The sequence below is a fragment of the Vipera ursinii genome, assembly GCF_947247035.1.
Source record: "Vipera ursinii genome assembly, chromosome: 8".
Classification (NCBI taxonomy): Eukaryota; Metazoa; Chordata; class Lepidosauria; order Squamata; family Viperidae; genus Vipera; species Vipera ursinii.
In genome coordinates this window covers 2,613,177-2,631,679 of record NC_139519.1, presented here as the reverse complement: position 1 = coordinate 2,631,679, position 18,503 = coordinate 2,613,177, and the positions used below count along the sequence as shown (strand labels likewise).

The 18,503-nt window shown below is 48.6% G+C and overlaps 2 protein-coding genes across 3 annotated transcripts in view; one reads left to right on the top strand and one right to left on the bottom strand.

Annotated features, from left to right (window-relative positions):
• The window catches only part of BOLA3 (bolA family member 3), a 460,366-nt gene that overhangs the window by 377,261 nt on the left and 64,602 nt on the right, over positions 1-18,503 (top strand). The window lies entirely within an intron of this gene.
• LOC310643979 (hexokinase-2-like) overlaps positions 1-18,503 on the bottom strand; it is a 42,596-nt gene that overhangs the window by 8,596 nt on the left and 15,497 nt on the right. For both annotated transcript variants that reach the window (XM_083368711.1, XM_083368712.1), the window contains exons 2-11: positions 13,209-13,371; positions 10,543-10,691; positions 9,113-9,232; positions 7,921-8,016; positions 6,483-6,582; positions 6,090-6,273; positions 4,837-4,992; positions 3,506-3,739; positions 1,421-1,725; positions 457-605 (exon numbers count right to left, since the gene is read on the bottom strand). In XM_083368711.1, the coding sequence (XP_083224837.1) occupies positions 457-605; positions 1,421-1,725; positions 3,506-3,739; positions 4,837-4,992; positions 6,090-6,273; positions 6,483-6,582; positions 7,921-8,016; positions 9,113-9,232; positions 10,543-10,691; positions 13,209-13,371 (1,656 nt within the window). The remainder of the gene's footprint in view (positions 1-456; positions 606-1,420; positions 1,726-3,505; positions 3,740-4,836; positions 4,993-6,089; positions 6,274-6,482; positions 6,583-7,920; positions 8,017-9,112; positions 9,233-10,542; positions 10,692-13,208; positions 13,372-18,503) is intronic.

Here is an 18,503-nt window from a genome sequence, read left to right as displayed (position 1 = left end):
ATTTAAGTAATTGTCCACTAGGTCTCCAAGACCTCTGACAGCTACTGCTAATGAGCCAGGTTTCACCTACTCTACCTGTGCATTTGGCTTTTCTTGCCTAAGCAAAACCTTACTTTTCTCACCACTGAATTTCATCCAATCATGTGAACACAGGGAAAATGTTTTACAACCGTTTGCAACACTCAGGAAGAGCTTCATCGGTCGTAAAGCACCTTCTCTGAGGCCATGATAATTTTGAATATTAGTTAAACAACCAAAGATTAAGAACTATCTGCTTGACTTTCATAATAGCTTTCACCTGGCAGTAGGGCTGCTTCTCCTAGTGCCTGATAGCTGTTCCAGAGGCCCTTAAGCCAAAATGCCAGGGCACCTTTTAGCTGCCAGGGAGGCCTCGCTGGACTTGCTATGACTTCTCCGTCCATTGAACCCCCTCCCACTCTTCCAAGGATCACTTACCTCCTCTCCTGTTCCTTGCATAATATCTTCTGAAATTGTGTAGATCTTGTTGTGCATCTCCACGCTGCGCCGCATCCCATTTCGTATGCGCACCAGAAGCACACGGAAGTTGGTGCCCCCCAGGTCCAAGGCCAGGAAGTCTCCTTTTTCTGAAACCAAAAACCAGCTCCTTTTACAAACACCACGGCTTCAGCCAGATATACCAAAACATCAGAACTTCTATGCCTCGTTCTGCAAAGCCCCAGAAGTTACCCCAATGATGGAGGTGGTGGTGGTGGTAAAGGAGGAGGAGGAGACCAATGAAATCCTTAGTTGTTGTTCTTCACAGTGATGCCCTCCAGATGCATTGACAGCAGCACATGGCAAAACTCTCAAAGAGGATGGCATGGTGATGTTAGTGGGAACGATACATCTGGAAGGCACCAGTGGGGGGGGTGGATTTCAAGAAATGTGAATGCTGTGAATGCTCGCAAGAGGGGCCCCACTGGGCAGTCTGTTCCAGATCATATGCAAAAACATTTAGAGGGCAAGTGAGAAAAACATCTTCCTCCGGTACAAAGGGCCACCAAGCAAGGCAGAGGCAGACGCAGGCTTCAGCAGAGGCCAATGTGGGGGACTGCCCCAGGGGATCCCTGGAGGGAATAAATAAATCTGTTCCAAGGACACAATTCACAAGAAAATTTCCAGCAACAGCAGACATCCAGGAAGCCACGTTGAGAGAGGGAACAGAGGGAACACCCTAGGGCTGCCTTCACACTGGTCCAACTGGGTCACCAGCATTCCAACAGCCCTGCACAGGCATCAGGCTGAACTTGGTTTGGGTGGGGGTTTTTGTGGTTTACTACATGGGCATCTGGAGATTATGAAAGTATTCTGCAATTTGCATCAGTCACAACCACAAGCTGTGGAATCCTGGCCACACTTGCCCTGCTCCAGCCTACTGGGCCTCTCTGGGCCTCCTTACCTGTCCCATCCGGAGTGGCACACACATAGGAGGGCAACATCTTGACCGTGGCCTTGGCGTGTGTCTCCTGGGCCAGGCCCAACTTCATCTCTTGCTGCATTCTCCTCTTCACCTCCAGCAACTGCTGGTGGCTCAGTCGGAGAGGGCGGAGGATCTCCTGGCGGGCCTTGTGCTGGGCAGCCAGCCGATATGCCACCGCCGTCACCATGGCAGCTCCCTTGCCGCTTCCATCTTCTGACCGGACAAATCGGATTTCGTGGCCAGACAGGAGGCGACGTACCACTTTGTGAAGGCGGCGGGCAAAACTATGTGGGACAAAGATGGAGCAGAGGACTGTTTCAGAACACCCTGCAGAAATCTGTCTTTGCTACCAGCTGAAGCAAAGGGGAAGATTTTGATAGGGTTGTGCCACTAAGACAGCAGCTGCTGAGAGACACCCTTGACAGTCTTGCAAACGTGTGTTTAAAAGCAGGCGGCCACCTCTCTGCAGCAATGCCCGGAAGGCCCTTTCACTCCACCTGCTTCAGCAAGCGAGCGGGACGCACAGCTGAGAGGCTAAGCCCAGCCCAGCGACTCAAAGCCAGTCGCCAAAGGAGGACTGTGGAATTCTGGCCCAGTCCAATTTTTCTCTTCTCCTGGGTCTTCCGGCCCAGTTTGCCCAGTTGACCTAAGTAAAACAGCCTGCCTAACAGGGGGCCGTTAGCTGCCCCCAATCCAGACCAGAGCAACCCTGCAAGCCTCTGCCTTCCAGTCACCCCTCCTCTTCCACAGCACCTTGAAAGTCTCCAGGGTGAGGCTGCCGAGAGGCCCTGGTCACCTTCTCTGTCAGACTGAAAACAGCAGGTCCTGCGGTCCCTAAGCTTACCGGAGATTGTGACATCCACACGGTCTATTTCTGCATGTAATTACATGGGCTGCTCCTACCCGTAACACTCTCCCAACTCAGCCATGGAACTAGTGAGTCCGAAGCAGGCAGGCCCTCCCCAAGGCAGAGAATTTCCCAGGGACCCTGGCATCATCCTGCCTTTGGCAGCAAGGGCAGTGATGGCAAAAGAAACCCACATGGCCAGATACTTCCAGAAGGACCACAAACTGGCAACTTCTTTGTCTACACAACACTTTTCCATCATAAGCATTGCCCAAACAACAGAATCACACCAGGTTGCAAACCATAAGAGAGATCCAGATAGTAAACAATTATGAGGGCCAACAGCAGTGGACTAATACTTTTAAAATGTCTCCACCAACTACCCCTTTTGGAAACTGAATTGCCTTTCTGAATTACTAGTTAATCCTTGCCTGGCGCTCATTCAGCAACGATTCAGAGTTGCGGTGCTGCTGAATAGGGGGACTCGTATGACCCCTCTGCAAAGTTGTGATGCTTGCAGCCTCCCCGGGGTCACACGATCACCATTTGCAATTTTCACTGCCAGCTTCCCAACAAGCCAAGTCAGTGGGAAAACCAGCAGCCTCCTCAGGTTTTCTTGCCTGGCCGTGGCACCGGCACACCCACCGGCACTCCGTGCCTACACGCATACACCCACTGTGGCCCTCCCCTGCACTTCTTTTTTTTTAAAATTCCATTTATATCCCGCCCGTCTCCGAAGACTCAGGGCAGCTTACAAGGTTAGCAGTAGCCTTGGCTACTTGGCCTACCCCTTCCCCTGTCCTGTTCACTTGAAGCCCTCACTTAATAACCCACGCGGTCCTGAAATTTTGAGAGCAACCAGGGCTGCTGGGATGGCCAACACTAAGCAAGGTGCTCAAGTGGCCAAACGGTTAATGATGGACGTTCCAACTGCCATCCTAACCAGAGGGCTATCTGTAACTTGCCTAACGTGCGAAAAGAAACTTTGGCAGGCTCAGTCCAATTAATTAAACCTTTTAAACTTTAAAACTAATTGCAAATGTGGTGCCCAAATCCGTCGGTGATTCCCTTTTTTGGAGGGAGGGAGGAGAAAGGAAGGAAGGAATTTGGCTGGCACAAAATAAAGCACCCACCTTCCTCTCCCCTTAGGAATGCCTCTGGACCTCAAACGGAGGCCCACTCAGAACCTCTCCTGCCGGGTCTCCAGAGCCACTTACTGAGGGTGCTTTTTGTAGACGCTGCCATCCACCCCGATGGTGGTGCGCAGCCAGTCGACCCCCCGGTTCTCCTTCAGGCGGTGGAGCACAGCGACCAGAGCAGCCCCACAAAGGTTTGCCGAGCGGGTGGAGACAATCTCGCAGACTCGCTGGGTGGCCACACAGTCCTTGTAGGAAGGCTCCAGGCCCAGCTGGTCCAAGATGGTGTGGGCCTTTGAGATGCCTTCTTTCTCCCTGCAAGTTCGGGGAAGGAATGAGGCTAAGTCCTTGCCAGCAGCACACCACCCTTCCCTGGTGCTCTGCCTGCCTCCATCTCTGCCCAAATCCTCTCTGGGGTGGCCAAATCCTGCAGCCCAGCCCCCCCCCCCCCGCCCCCCCAGGGCCTTCCCTCCCTCGTGTCATTTTCAGCACCGCTCGGTTGCCAAGCTAGACAGCCACTTGTCAGGATGGCTGGAGGATTCCTGCCCTGGGCAGGGACAGGCTAGAAAACTCCAAGGTCCCTGCTAACCCCTGGAAGGGTCATCGGTCTGCACCTCCTTTTCCCAGCAAGCGGGTCCTCGGCACGTCGGGCTCAGAGGGTTCCTAGCCGTTTAGTTATTTGCCAGGTCTCTATTCCAGCCTTCATTTAGGAATTCCAGGAAGGCTTACCCAGCACTCCTTCCTCCTCATTTTCTCTACAACAACCCTGTAAGGTAGGCTGGCCTGAGGAGCCATTGGCTTAATCCCAAAGGATCTTCAGGGGAAACTAGCTCTTAGCCCATCATCTAAGCTGCTATACTGCACTGTCCCTCTGCATGCCTGCTTTGTCTGAACAGGCCGAGGTCCAAACCTCCCCCTTGTGCTGGACCCGCCCAGCAGAACCTAATCAAAATGCGGGTTTGTGCAGATCACAATTAAAATGCTGCTAGAAGAAAGGTGCAATACAAGAGGAGCAGACAAGCTTCCTATATACATCTATTCTTATTTAGTATCCTATCATTATCACTGAGTGCTGTACGTTCTGATTTGTGATGCTTGTATCTTATGATTAGGATCGTGATTTGTCACTTGTTGCTTGTATGTACACTGAGAGCTTATGCACCGGAGAAAAATTCCTTGGGTGTCCAATCACACTTGGCCAATTGAGGATTCTATTCTATTCTATACAAGAATGTCTTTCTTTCAATGGAGGGTGGCGGACTCCAGAGCCAGAAAGCCTAACGGTCTCAGCATCATTTCATTCGGAGCTTTCTCTGGGTCCTCCAAGGTGTACCTGCGACTGGTCCCAGCTCTTCCCTGTGTAACAAATTCCTGAAAGGCCGAAGTGCTCCCAGCCCTGACCCACCACTCACTTTTCGATGGCAGACACGTATTTGGTCTCAAAGCAGCCCTTCTTCCTCAAGTTGTCAGGGACTCTCCCGTTGAAGAGAAGCTTCTCCTTGGCCATCTTCACCAGGATGAGCCTGACCAGCTCACCCATATACAGCCCACCGATCATCTTCTCAAACCTGCAACATGGGAGAGAAGGAGCAAGATTAGTAGATCAAAGATAGATTTCAGATTACGGATTGCTCAACAAAACATGTCATTTCACACACAGTGGACCCCATTGCACAGGTGTGGAAAATTAATGAGTAAATCATCATCTTGAGGGAAATGCAATGAGAACAATGTGTCATAAAACAAATCTTCCTATGCTATCCTAAAGTGGTCACATTCTGGGAAGACACAGTCATACATGTGATCTCCCACATTCCTCTGAATTACATTTCCACAAGGAAACTGGGAGTTGCAGAATGGAAACGGATCCTCCATGCCCTTCCTTCTGCAAGGAGTCCTTCAGCCTCAGAAGTCCAGTTTGGACCTGGAAAACCCCAAGGCCTGATCTAACTGGCCTCCTCGGACTGGAAGAGCTGCCGACTCAGCAGAGCCCCACGTGAAGTGTTAATACCATTTTACAATGCCTTGATAAGGCCACACTTGGAATACTGCATCCAGTTTTGGCCCCATGAGGTAAAAAAAGATGTTGAGACTCTAGAAAGATGCAGAGAAGAGCAACAAGGATGATCGGGGGACTGGAGGCTAAAATATATAAGGTACGGTTGCTGGAATTGGGTATGTCTAGTTTAATGAAGAGAAGGGTGAGGGGTGACATGATAGCAGTGTTCCAATATCTCAGGGGTTGCCACAAAGAAGAGGGAGCCAACGTATTCTCAAAAGTACCAGAAGGCAGGACAAGAACCAATGGTTGGAAACTGATCAAAGAGAGAAGCAACCTAGAACTAAGGAGAAACTTCCTGACAGTGGGGACAATCAACCAATGGGACAACCTGCCTACAGAAGTTGGAAGTTTTTAAGAAGAGATTGGACAACTATTAGTCTGAAATGGTCTCCTGCCTTGAGTAGGGGGTTGGACTAGAAGACCTTCTAGGTCCCTTCCAACTTGATGATGATGACGATGATGACGACGATGGTATCGCTGAATGCTCTCTGACTCTGGGCAAGACTAGAGCCACTTCTGGCCTCTGGGCCAGGAGCCTGGAGAGAGACTAGCCTTGCCCAGAAGGCAACAGCAAAGCCACCCAGGGGGAGACGTTCCACTTACAGCTGCTTGCCAGGATTCAGGGAGCCCATGTCAATCTCTTGGTCAAACTCTGTCCGGATATCCTTGAGGGATCCATCATCTCCAAAGGCTCCCCACTCTATGTTGATGCACATGCGGCCCTCGTCGCCTTCCACTGTCTCTATATGGCGCATATCCTCCATGTAGCAAGCATTTGACCCAGAGCCTAGGAAGGGGCGGGGAGAGAGAGGCAAGGCAGAAACAGAGAAGGCTCCAGGGCGGAGCGATGGGCTGCAAAGAAGCTCTCATCACCGTGAGCTGCAAAGTCTAAGGGGAAGGGGGAGCAATCTGATGGGGCCAACATTTGTTTCTGCTTCTCGGTTGGCACAGACAATGTAAATGCTTGCCCGTCTTATGCCCAAATGACTCCCTTACCAACAATAAGTCCAACTTCACAGTTGTGGTCATCATAGCCACAGGTCATCATTGTCCCAACAGTGTCATTCACCACAGCTATAACATCAATTTCAAAGTCCTGTAATGCAGAAATTGGGAAAGGAAGCAGTGAGTGAGAGTCCCAGTTGGCTCAACAACTCTACACAATCCAGTTGACACCCAAGGCTCCTCCTCCCAGGCCTTGGAAGCAGGGGCAGCAGAAGGTGGGACAGACCCAGTTTGTTTTGTGCTGGGATTTGATGGTGAAGCAGCCACGAACAAGGAATCCGTGGTACTTGCTGTGGATGGACCCCGCTCTTCCCTCCAAGCAGCAGCTTCCCTCCTTCCTAGCCACTTCCAGGGGCCTTCCCCTCCTTGAAGCACAGGGCAGGTACCGCTGCTATTGCAGAAAAAGCTCCCTGCTCTCCTGCCACCCCACTGCATGCAGCCGATGCCGGTCCCCTTGCAGGCCCCAAGCCATCTCCGCAATCTACATGCAAACGGCACATTTTACGGGTACCTCCCCTCTTTTCCAGGGTTTGGGGCTGTTGGGCACGGCTAGTCTAGTGAAAAGGAGGACCAGGGGCCACAGGATAGCCACTGTTCCAGTATTTGAGGGGTTGCCACAAGGAAGATGGAGTCAACCTATTCTTCAAAGCACCAGAAGGCAGGACAAAAGAAGCAATGGGTGGAAACTAATCAAGGAGAGAAGCAACCTGGAACTAAGGAGAAATTTTCTGACAGTGAGAACAATCAACCAATGGAATGGATTCCCTCCAGAGGTTGTGGGTGCTCCATCACTGGAGTTTTTTAAGAGGGGATTAGACCAACCCTATCTGAAATGGTATAGGGTCCCCTACTTGAGCAGGGGGTTGGACTAGACGACCTCCAAGGTCCCTTCCAGCTCTGTTTTTCTGTATTTCCTAATTTGCTTCACGGTCTCAACTCTTTCTTTCTTTTTTTCATATTTACACAGACACAAATGTTGATCTCAGGCAGAAAGAGCAGCTTCAGTAGAGCAGAGAACTTTAGAATTTTACTTGCACCATCTAACCCTATTCTGCAGCCGCAGCTCTCTAGCTGCCCAGCCTGCTGTCCTCCAGTCCACTTTGCTGCCCAGGCCAGGCCAGACCAATATTTCCACTGGGCACCACCTGGCCCTCCGGCCTGGACTTGCCCAAGGCAGCGAGGGGGGGCTCCGAGAGCTGGAAGGGTTGGAGTGAATGCGTCGTTTCTTCGTGGTGCGTACAGAAACATTTTTGGTGGGCTGTTATCACTGCATATCACAAACTTTTTCAAACAATTTTACAGAAAATGTGCAACCACACTGATCGACTATGGGAGTATTCCAGCAGCACCAGTGAGCCTGTGATAGATCCTCGGGGAAATCTAATGCCTCCCTGGAACCTCAAGCTGGGAAAAGATGAGGTTTAATTACCCCTCGCTTCTTTATAGCTTTCCGTAACAGAGAAACCACGTCCTTCCCTTCCACGCCACTGCACTTGAAACCTTTGGTCCACGTATCCAAGAAGCTCTGATGAGAAAAAGGTAAAGCGACAAGAAATTAATCTTAACCTGACTACGTTACGGGGGTTCTGCTCTCCAGGCCCTAGAAGAATTTGCTCTGACAGGATACCCCCATCCAAGAAGTGCGGACTTCAATTCCCAGAACGCCTCAACCTGTGCAGGTACCATCGAGAAATCTACACCGGGGATCCTGGGAGCTGAAGTCCACGTATCTGGAGGAGGAGCTGTTATTTAAACCATGGTTTAAACCGTGACTGAATGTTTCTGGTGGACATTCAGGAGTCTTTATTAAATATTTCCTTTTATTTTTAATCTGCACATTCATTCTGTTGAATGTCACTCAGACTCTGCAGATTGGGCAGAATTTAAAAAAAAGTGAGAAAAAGAATTGTTCCCACTTTTAAATGGTCCTGAGTCTGGCATCTCCTTCCTCCGTCCCTCCTCCTGCACCCCTTTCTGCCGTCGTCCATCGCAAAGCCTGGCATCTCCAAGGGGGTGAATGCCGAGCAGCGACTTTCCTCCCTTTCCTAGGCAGGCTCCACATTCCAAATGCCCCGGGGGGGGCGCTTGGGAAGGGGCCGTTTCCAGCACTCCTCCATTACGCGCTTTCAGCTTTGCGCTCCACCTGTTGGGTCTACAGCACCCCGAGGGAACAGCTGTCTGGTCAGCCTGGCATATTGCACCACTCCGACAGATCCCTGGCACAACCCATTGCCCGGTGGTGGAAGGGGAGACTGATCAGGGAGCTCCGGTGAGGGGCCATGCCCACCTCAGTCCCCACCAACCATAAGGATCCCCTCCCAATCTCACCCACTTCTGCCCTCCCCCCACTTTGCCTCTGATGTGAGAGGCGCTCCAGCATAATGGATTTCACCCACCTGGCCGATGCTCTGAATGTCAGCTTAAAGGGGGAAGCACCACTTTCATGCCAGGACCCCTAAGGATGGATTAGGCCTCTTCCATTCACAGGCCGGGCACGAGAGGACACGAACCTCAGGAGGGCCCGGCAGGAAAAGATGCTGGCAGGGTTGGAGGCACGTGGGGGAAGGCATGTGGGGGAAGGCATGGGAGGCATGTGTCCCAGGAGCAGAAATCTTGCTTACCTCGTCCAGTTTGGTCTGGTGGCAGGGAAAGGAGAAGGTAAAGCCTAATGGCAGCTTCCTGTTCTTTATCTGCAGCTGCTCCATGAAGTTAGCCAAACAGTCAGCAATGTAATCAAAGAGCTGAAGAAGCAGAAATAGATCTTTAGGAAATCCAATCACCAAATAGTTCTGGTTTGTCTAGATGTGCCAAAGCCTTTACTCAAATCTATGTACAGCTAAGGCATCACAACTACATCAAAATCAAAATGCAAGCAACATTTATGTGCTATCTCCAACATCAGAGACTTCAACTGTATCCCCCCAAAATCTAGAGCTAAAAGAATATTTGTAGCTCAGGGTTGGAAGGGGTCCTTGGTGCTCTCTAAGCTGGTTGTTTTCTTGCACACATTTCATTACCAAACTAGGTGACATCATGAGTACTAGAAGGGAGTAGGGCTTGCTCTAATCGACTCCCATCTAGTACTGATGTAAAGGTAAAGGTTCCCCCGCACATGCGTGCTAGTCGTTTCCGACTCTAGGGGCCGGTGCTCATCTCCGTTTCAAAGCCAAAGAGCCAGCGCTTGTCCGAGGACGTCTCCGTGGTCGTGTGGCCGGCGTGACTAGACGCCAAAGGCGCACGGAACGCTGTTACCTTCCCACCGGAGTGGTCCCTATTTTTCTACTTGCATTTTTTTTTCGTGCTTTCGAACTGCTAGGTTGGCAGAAGCTGGGACGAGTAACAGGCGCTCACTCTGTTACGCAACACTCAGGATTCGACCCGCCAAACTGCCAATCTTCTGATCGACAAGCTCAGCGTCCTAGCCCACTGAGCCACCGCGTCCCTTTGAGTACTGATGAGGTTACACAATTTGGTAATGAAACAGTTTTAAGGCCAATCTTGGATTCACCCCAATCCGGTTACCTCATTTGCAACCAAAGGAAACACACCAGCCTTCTTCTCCATTAGACGTTCAAAGTTCACATTTGCAATCAGGCTTTCTTGGGTCTTGATTTAGAAATCATTCCACTGAATGTTACTGGGGTTTTGATTTTGATCTGTACTGCTCTGTAAGTGTCACTGTACTGTTTATATTTTTTATGGTGTGGCCTTCAATATTGTGTAAATAGCTACATTCTACAACATAGGTAAAATAAGTAAAAGTGGAACTACATGTTTCATAGTAGGACTCTACTCTGCATATCTATGTCTTAGAGCCCTTTTGAGATGGGGAACTTTACAGATACTCAAAAGCAACAAGAACCACTTTTTGCCACTCAGAGTGGCCAAAAAAACAAGTGAGACACTCACTTTGGGAGCACTTGGGAGAGCCCACATAAAGAGCACATTTGTTTAATTTTCCATAGAACCCAGAGGTTCTCTGCCCCAGTAGCTGGAGTAGGAGGTAGAGGGAGGTAGTTAAAATCAGAGAGAGAGAAACTACGAGACTCACCTGTGTCCCACAGCCTCTCTTCAGTTCTTCCGGAATATCATAGATCTGATTTTCCATCTCAACCTTCTTGGTGCCGTTATCTGCAACTTTGACTCTTAGCACTCGGAAATTTGCACCACCAATTTCCAATGCCAAGAACTCACCTTCCTCTGTTGGAAGTTGAGGGGGGTGGGGTAGGGAGAGAAGAAAAAGAGAGAGATGGAGGCCATTTCATTCATGTATGCATGCGGGATTCAAAAAACAAAACAACTATGAGCTCTTCAAAGATACACACTTGGCTGATAATCCTCAGGGAAAGCTGTAACTAAGCACCTCAATCTGCAGCCCCCCACCCTGAAGAGAAGACCTTGGCTAGAGGGATATCCAGGATGCCCAGCTAGGGGCACCCAGGCACACTGACTACAGAGATGCAGGACCTTGCACAGGGGAGATGCCCAGGGCATCACTTTGGGTGCTTCTACCAAGCTTAATTACCACTGATCAACACATCCTTCTGGCATGTGGCCAAGCATGGCCCTCAACAGAAAAAATAATAATATACCTCACCTAGGTATATAAAAGTACACCTCCTCCCATATTCTTAAAAGTGGTTTGAAAAAGGGTACCTTGTAAGCAAACAGGTTATTTCTAAAACTCATGCAACATAGCATACTTAGATTTCAGTAAGGCATTTGATAAAGTAGACCACAACCTACCCCTTGGTAAGCTAGAAAAAGGTGGAATAGACAACATCACCACCAGATGGATCTGTAGCTGGCTAACAAACCATACTCAAGGAGTAGTCTTCAATGGCACTACATCCACATGGAGAGAAGTTAGCAGTGGGGTACCACAAGGATCCATCTTAGGGCCAGTATTCTTCAATATCTTCATCAATGACTTAGATGAGGGAATTGAAGGGGAACTCATCAAATTTGCAGATGACACCAAACTGACAGGAGTAGCCAACACCCCAGAAGACAAACTCAAGATCCAAAAAGATCTCAACAAAATTGAACAATGGGCCCTATCCAACAAAATGATTTTCAATGTGGAGAAAAGCACAGTTTTACATTTAGGTAGGAAAAATCAAAAGTACAAGTACAGATTCTGCGAGGCCTGGCTCAAAAAACAGCAACTATGAGAGGGACCTTGGAGTCCTAGTGGACAATCACTTGACTATGAGCCAGCAGCGTGCAGCAGCAGCCAAAAAAGCTAATACAATCCTGGATTGTATAAACAGAGGCAAGGCATCAAGACCACACGAAGTATTAATACCACTTTATAAAACACTAGTAAGACCACACCTGGAATACTGCAACCAATTTTGGTCATCATATCATAAAAAAGATGTTGAGAGTTTGGAAAAAATTCAGAGAAGAGCAACTAAAATGATCAAAGGCCTGGAGACTAAAACATACGAAGAAGGGCTGTGGGACTTGGGTTTGGCTAGTCTAAAGAAAAGAAGAAATAGGGATGACATGATAGCAGTGTTCCAGTATTTGAGGGGCTGCCACAAAGAAGAGGGGATCAAACTGTTCTCCAAAGATCAGAGGGCAGGGCAAGAAACAATGGTTGGAAATTGATCAAGGAGAGAAGCAACCTGGAATTAAGGAGAAACTTCCTGACAGTGAGGACAATTAACCGGTGGAACAACTGGCCTTCAGAAATCGTGGGTGCTCCATCACTGGAGATTTTTAAGAAGAGACTAGACAGTCACCTGTCTGAGACGGTATAGGTTCTCCTGCTTGAGCAGGGGGCTGGACTAGAAGACCTCCAAGGTCCCTTCCAGTGCTATTCTATTCACGTTGTAATGGGAAAATCAAAAACACACGGCCAATAAACCATACAGAGTCAAGTCTCCCATGTGGCTTTCAAACGGGTGAAAACTACTCCAGAAATATACTACACCATAAGTTACAGAATTTAGAAAAGCCGATCTTCATCTTTAGAGGCCCATTTCTATAGGAAAGATCCCAAAGCTTAAGAAATATTCTTTAACGATTTGAAGTAGTCAAATCCCTGCTTGGCAGTTAACATGCTCTAAAAAACATTTGATATCAGGAAGAATTGAACTTCTACATTCAAGAGAGCTGTCAGGTCCCACCCCAATCCACGTCTTAGGAAAGAAGAACTCTTGAAGACAGAATTGTCCAAAAAGGAACTTTTACTAAAACATGATTGTCAGTGGAAAATCTAGACAGGATCTGAAAACTGTGTTACAGATTGATACTTTTAAAGTGTCCCCGAGTGAAACCCCCTCCCCTCAGTCCATTTGGTCAGTCCCGGATCAATTAAGGTTCAGGTGTCAAAACCTTCCAAGGAAAGAGGGATCTTCCATGCCTTTACGACATTTCCTTCCTCCCTTTCAGATTCTAATCGGAGATACAAACCAGATCTCTCCCCCCTCCCTTTCTTTGTTCTTCTCAGTTCAAAGGTTCTTCCCCTGGTCTAATGACGGCCTCCAGGCAGGCTGAATAAACACCCTTGCATCAAATGGATAGGGATGGCCAATTAACATCTTCTCTTCTCCTCCTTGGGAATGGCAGAAGCCAGTGAGGGTGTAAGATTTTAGAACATCTCAATACATATAGAGATTTATGAATGGGATATAAATGGATTCTGACAAGAGCTCTGGAGCCTGAAGCTGACTGCTTTTTATTGGGGGGACGAAGACAACACTTTACCTGTTCCATCAGGAATGGACCTCACAAAGGTTGGCAGCATTTTCACAGAAGCTGTAGGGTTGGTGTCCACCCTCAGGCCCTTCTCCATTTCCTTCCGGAACCGTTCTGAGATGTCACAGAGGGAGTCATCTGAAAGCCGTAGGTTATAAAGGTACTTGTCAACCTGGCAATAGGAGAAGAATGGGTAAGGCAAAGGAAAATGGTGAACTACAAGAGCCACCCCAACCCAACAGCATCTTGGAATCCCAGTCCTCACTGTGTGCAGGGGAAGGGTGAACTGAGAAGTTTAATCCTGAGCAGACCAACGAGATGCCCATTGCACCAAGGTGGGAAAAGTGGAATTTTAAGATATGCAAATATTGGAAGAAAGGTGGTGGGCAGTACATGGCCCATCGCCAGGAAGGAGCATTTCTCAAAAGCAAAACATGGCAGGTGCATCTTCACTTTCTTATAGAAAGAATTGGGTACGTCAGAAACATGACAGAGAGGCACGGACAGGTGTAACAGACTATATTGCCACACTTTAGATTTAGCTACAATTCCTCTTGTGGTTTTTAAGTTTCCTATTGTGCATTCCTCCTTTCTGTGCTTTGCATAGTCTTGCTTGTTCCCCCAAAAGAATAACCGGGTGGGATCTGTGCATGTGAATGAAGCACACTTAAGAAGTGAAGATGCCCAGTCAAGCAAGACGCAATCCGTCACACAAATGGCTTTTGCCTTTGCTTTCAGCTATGAGGCTCCTTACTGGTGGTGCTGAAGGACTGACTGGGCCCAACCCTGCCTGGATTCCAACTGAAGTGAGGTCAGCCAGCTGACGTCACCCCTTTGAAGCTGCCAGTTGTTCCCTGGCCATGATTACACTGCAGCATCCTTTAAAGCCAAGAGCCTTGTTGGCACAGAAAAGGTTCTGTCTTCCAATTATCTGAACATTTTAAAATATATTATTGTCATGGCACATGACGAACTGAACCAGATTTGACTGAGGATCAACAAAAAACTCAGGTGACCAGAAGAATATAACTCGCAATTAGGACAATAAAAAGACAAGTGATTTGCTTGCTAACTGCACGTTTTGTCATCTCCAGACAGGAGTAGGAAAATTCTGGCTCAAAACCCTGCAGAGCTGTGATCAGCTGGGCTAGAGAGCAGCCATTGGCCAGCTGGGACGGAGCAGGGCAGGGAAGGCAGCTTCTGCCTCCTATCACTTTGTCTACCTGGAGACCCCACCTCTCACCCACTCCCTCAACCTAACCAAGATTCAGGAGTGATAGGAGATCGCATCTGCCTTTGGGAACGTTCAGAAGAAACACGGAACAGTGATCGGAGTCTATTTCATACAGAACTAGAAAGGCTTACAAAATAAAACCCATGGAAATTATAGAATTTAGCAGCTTTAAAAAAAGTCCAGAAGAAATTGAGATAAAACTGTGTTGACAGGCCCAAAGCTGTGACAGAAGGGAATTATTAAATAATAAGGCCCATCCCGAACAACCAGGGCTGCCTTCTCCATCTGTGATCAACTGGCAGCAGATCAGCTTTGCCCAGCTGATCCTGCTGGTTGGAGAGAAGGTCCAGGAAGGCTGCTTTCAAAGACTAGCCAGCAACCACCCAATTGAGCTTCTCCAAAGGCCAGGACGGGGCAGGCAGGAGTCCAATAGGCCAGCATTTTGTCTGTCGCAACCCAGATTGCCTCATTAAAGTCCTCAATTACAAAGCAGGAGGACTGCCAGAGAAGATCATTTGAGAACTGCTCACTTAATTACTCGGCTTTTACAAAATTAAAATGCAATTGAGAAGAAGAGCAGATATCTGAAGGGAGCTGGCCAGCCAGGCACCCTTGACTTAGTGATTTCCCCCTCACTGCAGACCCTTCATCTCCTGGTGGGGAAACCGCTTCTGTGGTCAGAGATTGCTGCCAGTTCCAGAATTAAGTTTATTAATCACCTGGCAAACTGCTTCCTAAAGTTTATGCCACTCCATGCTACACAAGCAGGATTTCAGAAATGATACAGTACGGCCCTACTTATGCTTCTCGGAATCTTACAGCAACAGGCTGCAAGAGGAACCAGGGATAAAAGTTTGTTACAATGCATTTTCTTTTCCAGTTACAAAAACAATGCTTAGAAAGGCTGCATTGGAAAGAATCTGGAAGCAAAACAGAACGCACACCAGTTGCCTACAGCTGTCATTCCTGTCCGCCAAGAGAGATTTTTGATTAATGTGACATCTTTTCCACCCAGCTACCAGTAACCAGGATGTACAGGTGCGCCACCCTGGCTCTGGCTGCTCTGTAAACAGAGGACGGCTGAGAAACTGCAGAGGAGGAGCTAGGAGGTCCGGCCCCCTCCTCCCTTGAGGGATCTGTAGCCACCTGGTCTCCCCACACCTTCCTTAGCTCCCAAGGAGACGTTTTCAAGAGATCCTTCCCTTGCGGCTTTCTTTCCTTATTCAGCCTCCCGCCTTTGTCCTGGGCGTGGATTTCTCCTTCTACAGAAATTGGATGAAATGATCTCCCCAATTTCTGGATTTTAAAGAATTCCAGACTGCTTTTCTGACAATTCTACTATAATTTAAACTTAATAATTTAACTTAACCATGTTGCTCGATGGCACTTTTGTGTCTCTTCAGTTGTCCAAGTAAAGCAATTGTCTCGATAGATTTGTGTTATGCTTCAAGTCTCAAATTTAGTTTGCCCTCCCTTTTTCTAGCCAGTGTGCAACCTCTTTGCTTCCTCCTGCCTTGCAGCTCCACCGCATCTGTCTCTGTACTGGAACAGGAAGTCCCCAGAGCTTTTACATTCTTTCCTTTCAACCAACAGAGACCGAACCTCATTTGCTTTCACAACTATGTGGCCAGCGGGGACAAAGAGGGGAGGGTGTGTCGGAATCCACATTTCTTTTGAAAGGGAGTGAGGCTGCCAGACAGCTTAATCTTTTTCCACCTGTCAGCCCACGGCCTAGTCTAAGCAGCAGCCCGCCCCAGCTCACGTTGACATCGTTGCATCGACTGGCCCTGATGGCCCAGGAAACCAGGCTCTCATGACAGGCACAGGACACATGAGGGAGAATCGATATCCTGTCCTTGCCCTGGAACTACAGAGCTATTTAAAACATTTCTAGGCCAACCTTTTTTTGGGGGGGGGACTTTCCATTACCACATACAGTAGTCTTGACTCCCAGCAAGTGCCTGGCAAAGCCCCCCTTTCTCTTGGCAGCATCTTCAGAAGTGGTCAGCCCTGGCGTCCATCTTCTTCCTAGGCCTGGGAGGCGGACTGTCCAAGATCACCCAGTTAGCTTTGTGCCTAAGGCAGGACTAGAACTCAGGGTCTCAGAGCTCTGGTATTATTCCCTTTTATCAGAAAAGTCAACCTGAGGATCAGCTCCTTCCTTGTCTGCCTCCAGGGACCCTAGACCACAATGAGAGGCATCAGCCCACCGGCTTCCACCAGCCCCAGGAGCTTTGCTTGGGGCCATCCACACGTCCTCCCCTCTTCTTCCACACCTGCCCACTGCCGCCAAGGGGCAGAGCCAACCCTTCCACAGAGAGGCTCCAGACCAAGCCCTCCGTTTCCAGACAGCCCCAACCAAGGCCAACCACAGCAGAGCCAGCAACACACCCTGCTAAGCCACAAAGTGACTGGGTGGTCTTTGACACAGAGGGATGTGTGAACGAGGCTCACAAGGACTTGTTCAAGAAACCAAAGTTGGAAAAACCTAGCTTACTCTCATGCGCATGTCAGACCAGTATTTGGCAGCTCCTGCGCACTCTATTTCCCGACCTCATGTAAAAATAAATTAGTTCTCATAATTCTGACCCCATTCCCATGAGGCTGCCTGCCTGCAGTTCTCAATCAGGGACAGTTTGGGCAAGTAATCTACTTGGTGGGTGAATCTGTTCCTGAGGCAGCCACCAAGGTTTCCTGGATTGTTCTCCTTCAAGCCTCCTTGAGGAGATTCGTTCCCAGAACTGCTCTGATCTTGTCAGAGCCACGTTTGGCACCAAAACCAGAGGTCAACCACCCTCCACCCCACAACAGGGCAACCATTTATTAAGCCAGGGCCTACCACAATGTGCTAAGGCAGGACAAGAAACAGCTGAAAGCTGAATGCCTCCACGCCACGCACGTCACATCTCCCCAGAGGGAGCTCCTTTGCTTGTGACGTCAAAAGATTAACTTTACTTCTTGGCAGATTTCTTGCTCAGCACCCAGTGAGTCAGTTTCCTGCTTAGCTGGTTCTTCCTTAGCTCATCTCCACCCTCAGTCTACACTACCACGTAGCCTGTGCACTAAGCTGCTGGATGGGGCACACACTTAGAAAGCAATTACTAATTTAAGGCGCTTCGGTCCAAGCTGTCCAGAGACTCCAGGGTACGGGTAAGAAGGGCAAATGATGGAGAACATCGAACAAAAGCTCTCTCCTAGCCTGACAACCTTTCAAACCAGACTTTCAGAAGGACCACAATCCCCCACCTTCCTTGCCAGCACAAGAATTCTCCTCCGGCGTTTTTGCCCCCATCAGGGCAATCACACCAAGAGACCCAGATGGTAAACAATAACAAATGCCAATAGCAGTTACTTGGTTTCTCTACCAAGAAAACAACAGACGCAATTTGGATGCAGAAGATGAGAAGGTGCACCAGCCAAAGTTCACTTGGAGGTTATTTGGGTTAATGTGTGGTGACCGGGGACATCAGCGCTCACTTCTGGGCTCTTGCCAAAGCGGCAGGTGGCCTTGATGTCAGCCCTTCAAGTTAGTCCGTGCAGGAAGCCAAAACCATAGTACTTCTGCATCCAAATTGCATCTATTTGTTGTGTTCAGCTGACAGGTTTTTACAGAGCAGAAATATGTTAAGTCATTTTGGCGTTAATTCCTTATTCCTAGGACTGCAGCATACAAATTACATCTTATAATAATGCCTCAGTTATAGCAAGTCTAATTTATAATCAACAAGAGTTAAGAACTGTAACACTGCAATACAAACTGAAAGGTAAAACAGGCACATTTTGGATTCTAATCCAAGGGCACTGGGGAAAATCAACGGATGGGGGAAGAGAGGCACAATGAAAGAAAGTCTTCCCCTTCCCTCCACCCCCTGGATTTTGGGAAATTGGTGTTTCCTTCCAGCCACTCTAAATTTTTTGATTCCCAACAGATTGCTTCAGAGCTGCAGATGTTGGCCAACTTCCGAATCAGTGGAAGATCCTTCAGAATCCGAGGTTTGATTTCCAAACTGAGCCCAAATACAAGTTGCACAACCTAACAAAGCGAAGGATACTAAAATTCTGAAGCAACA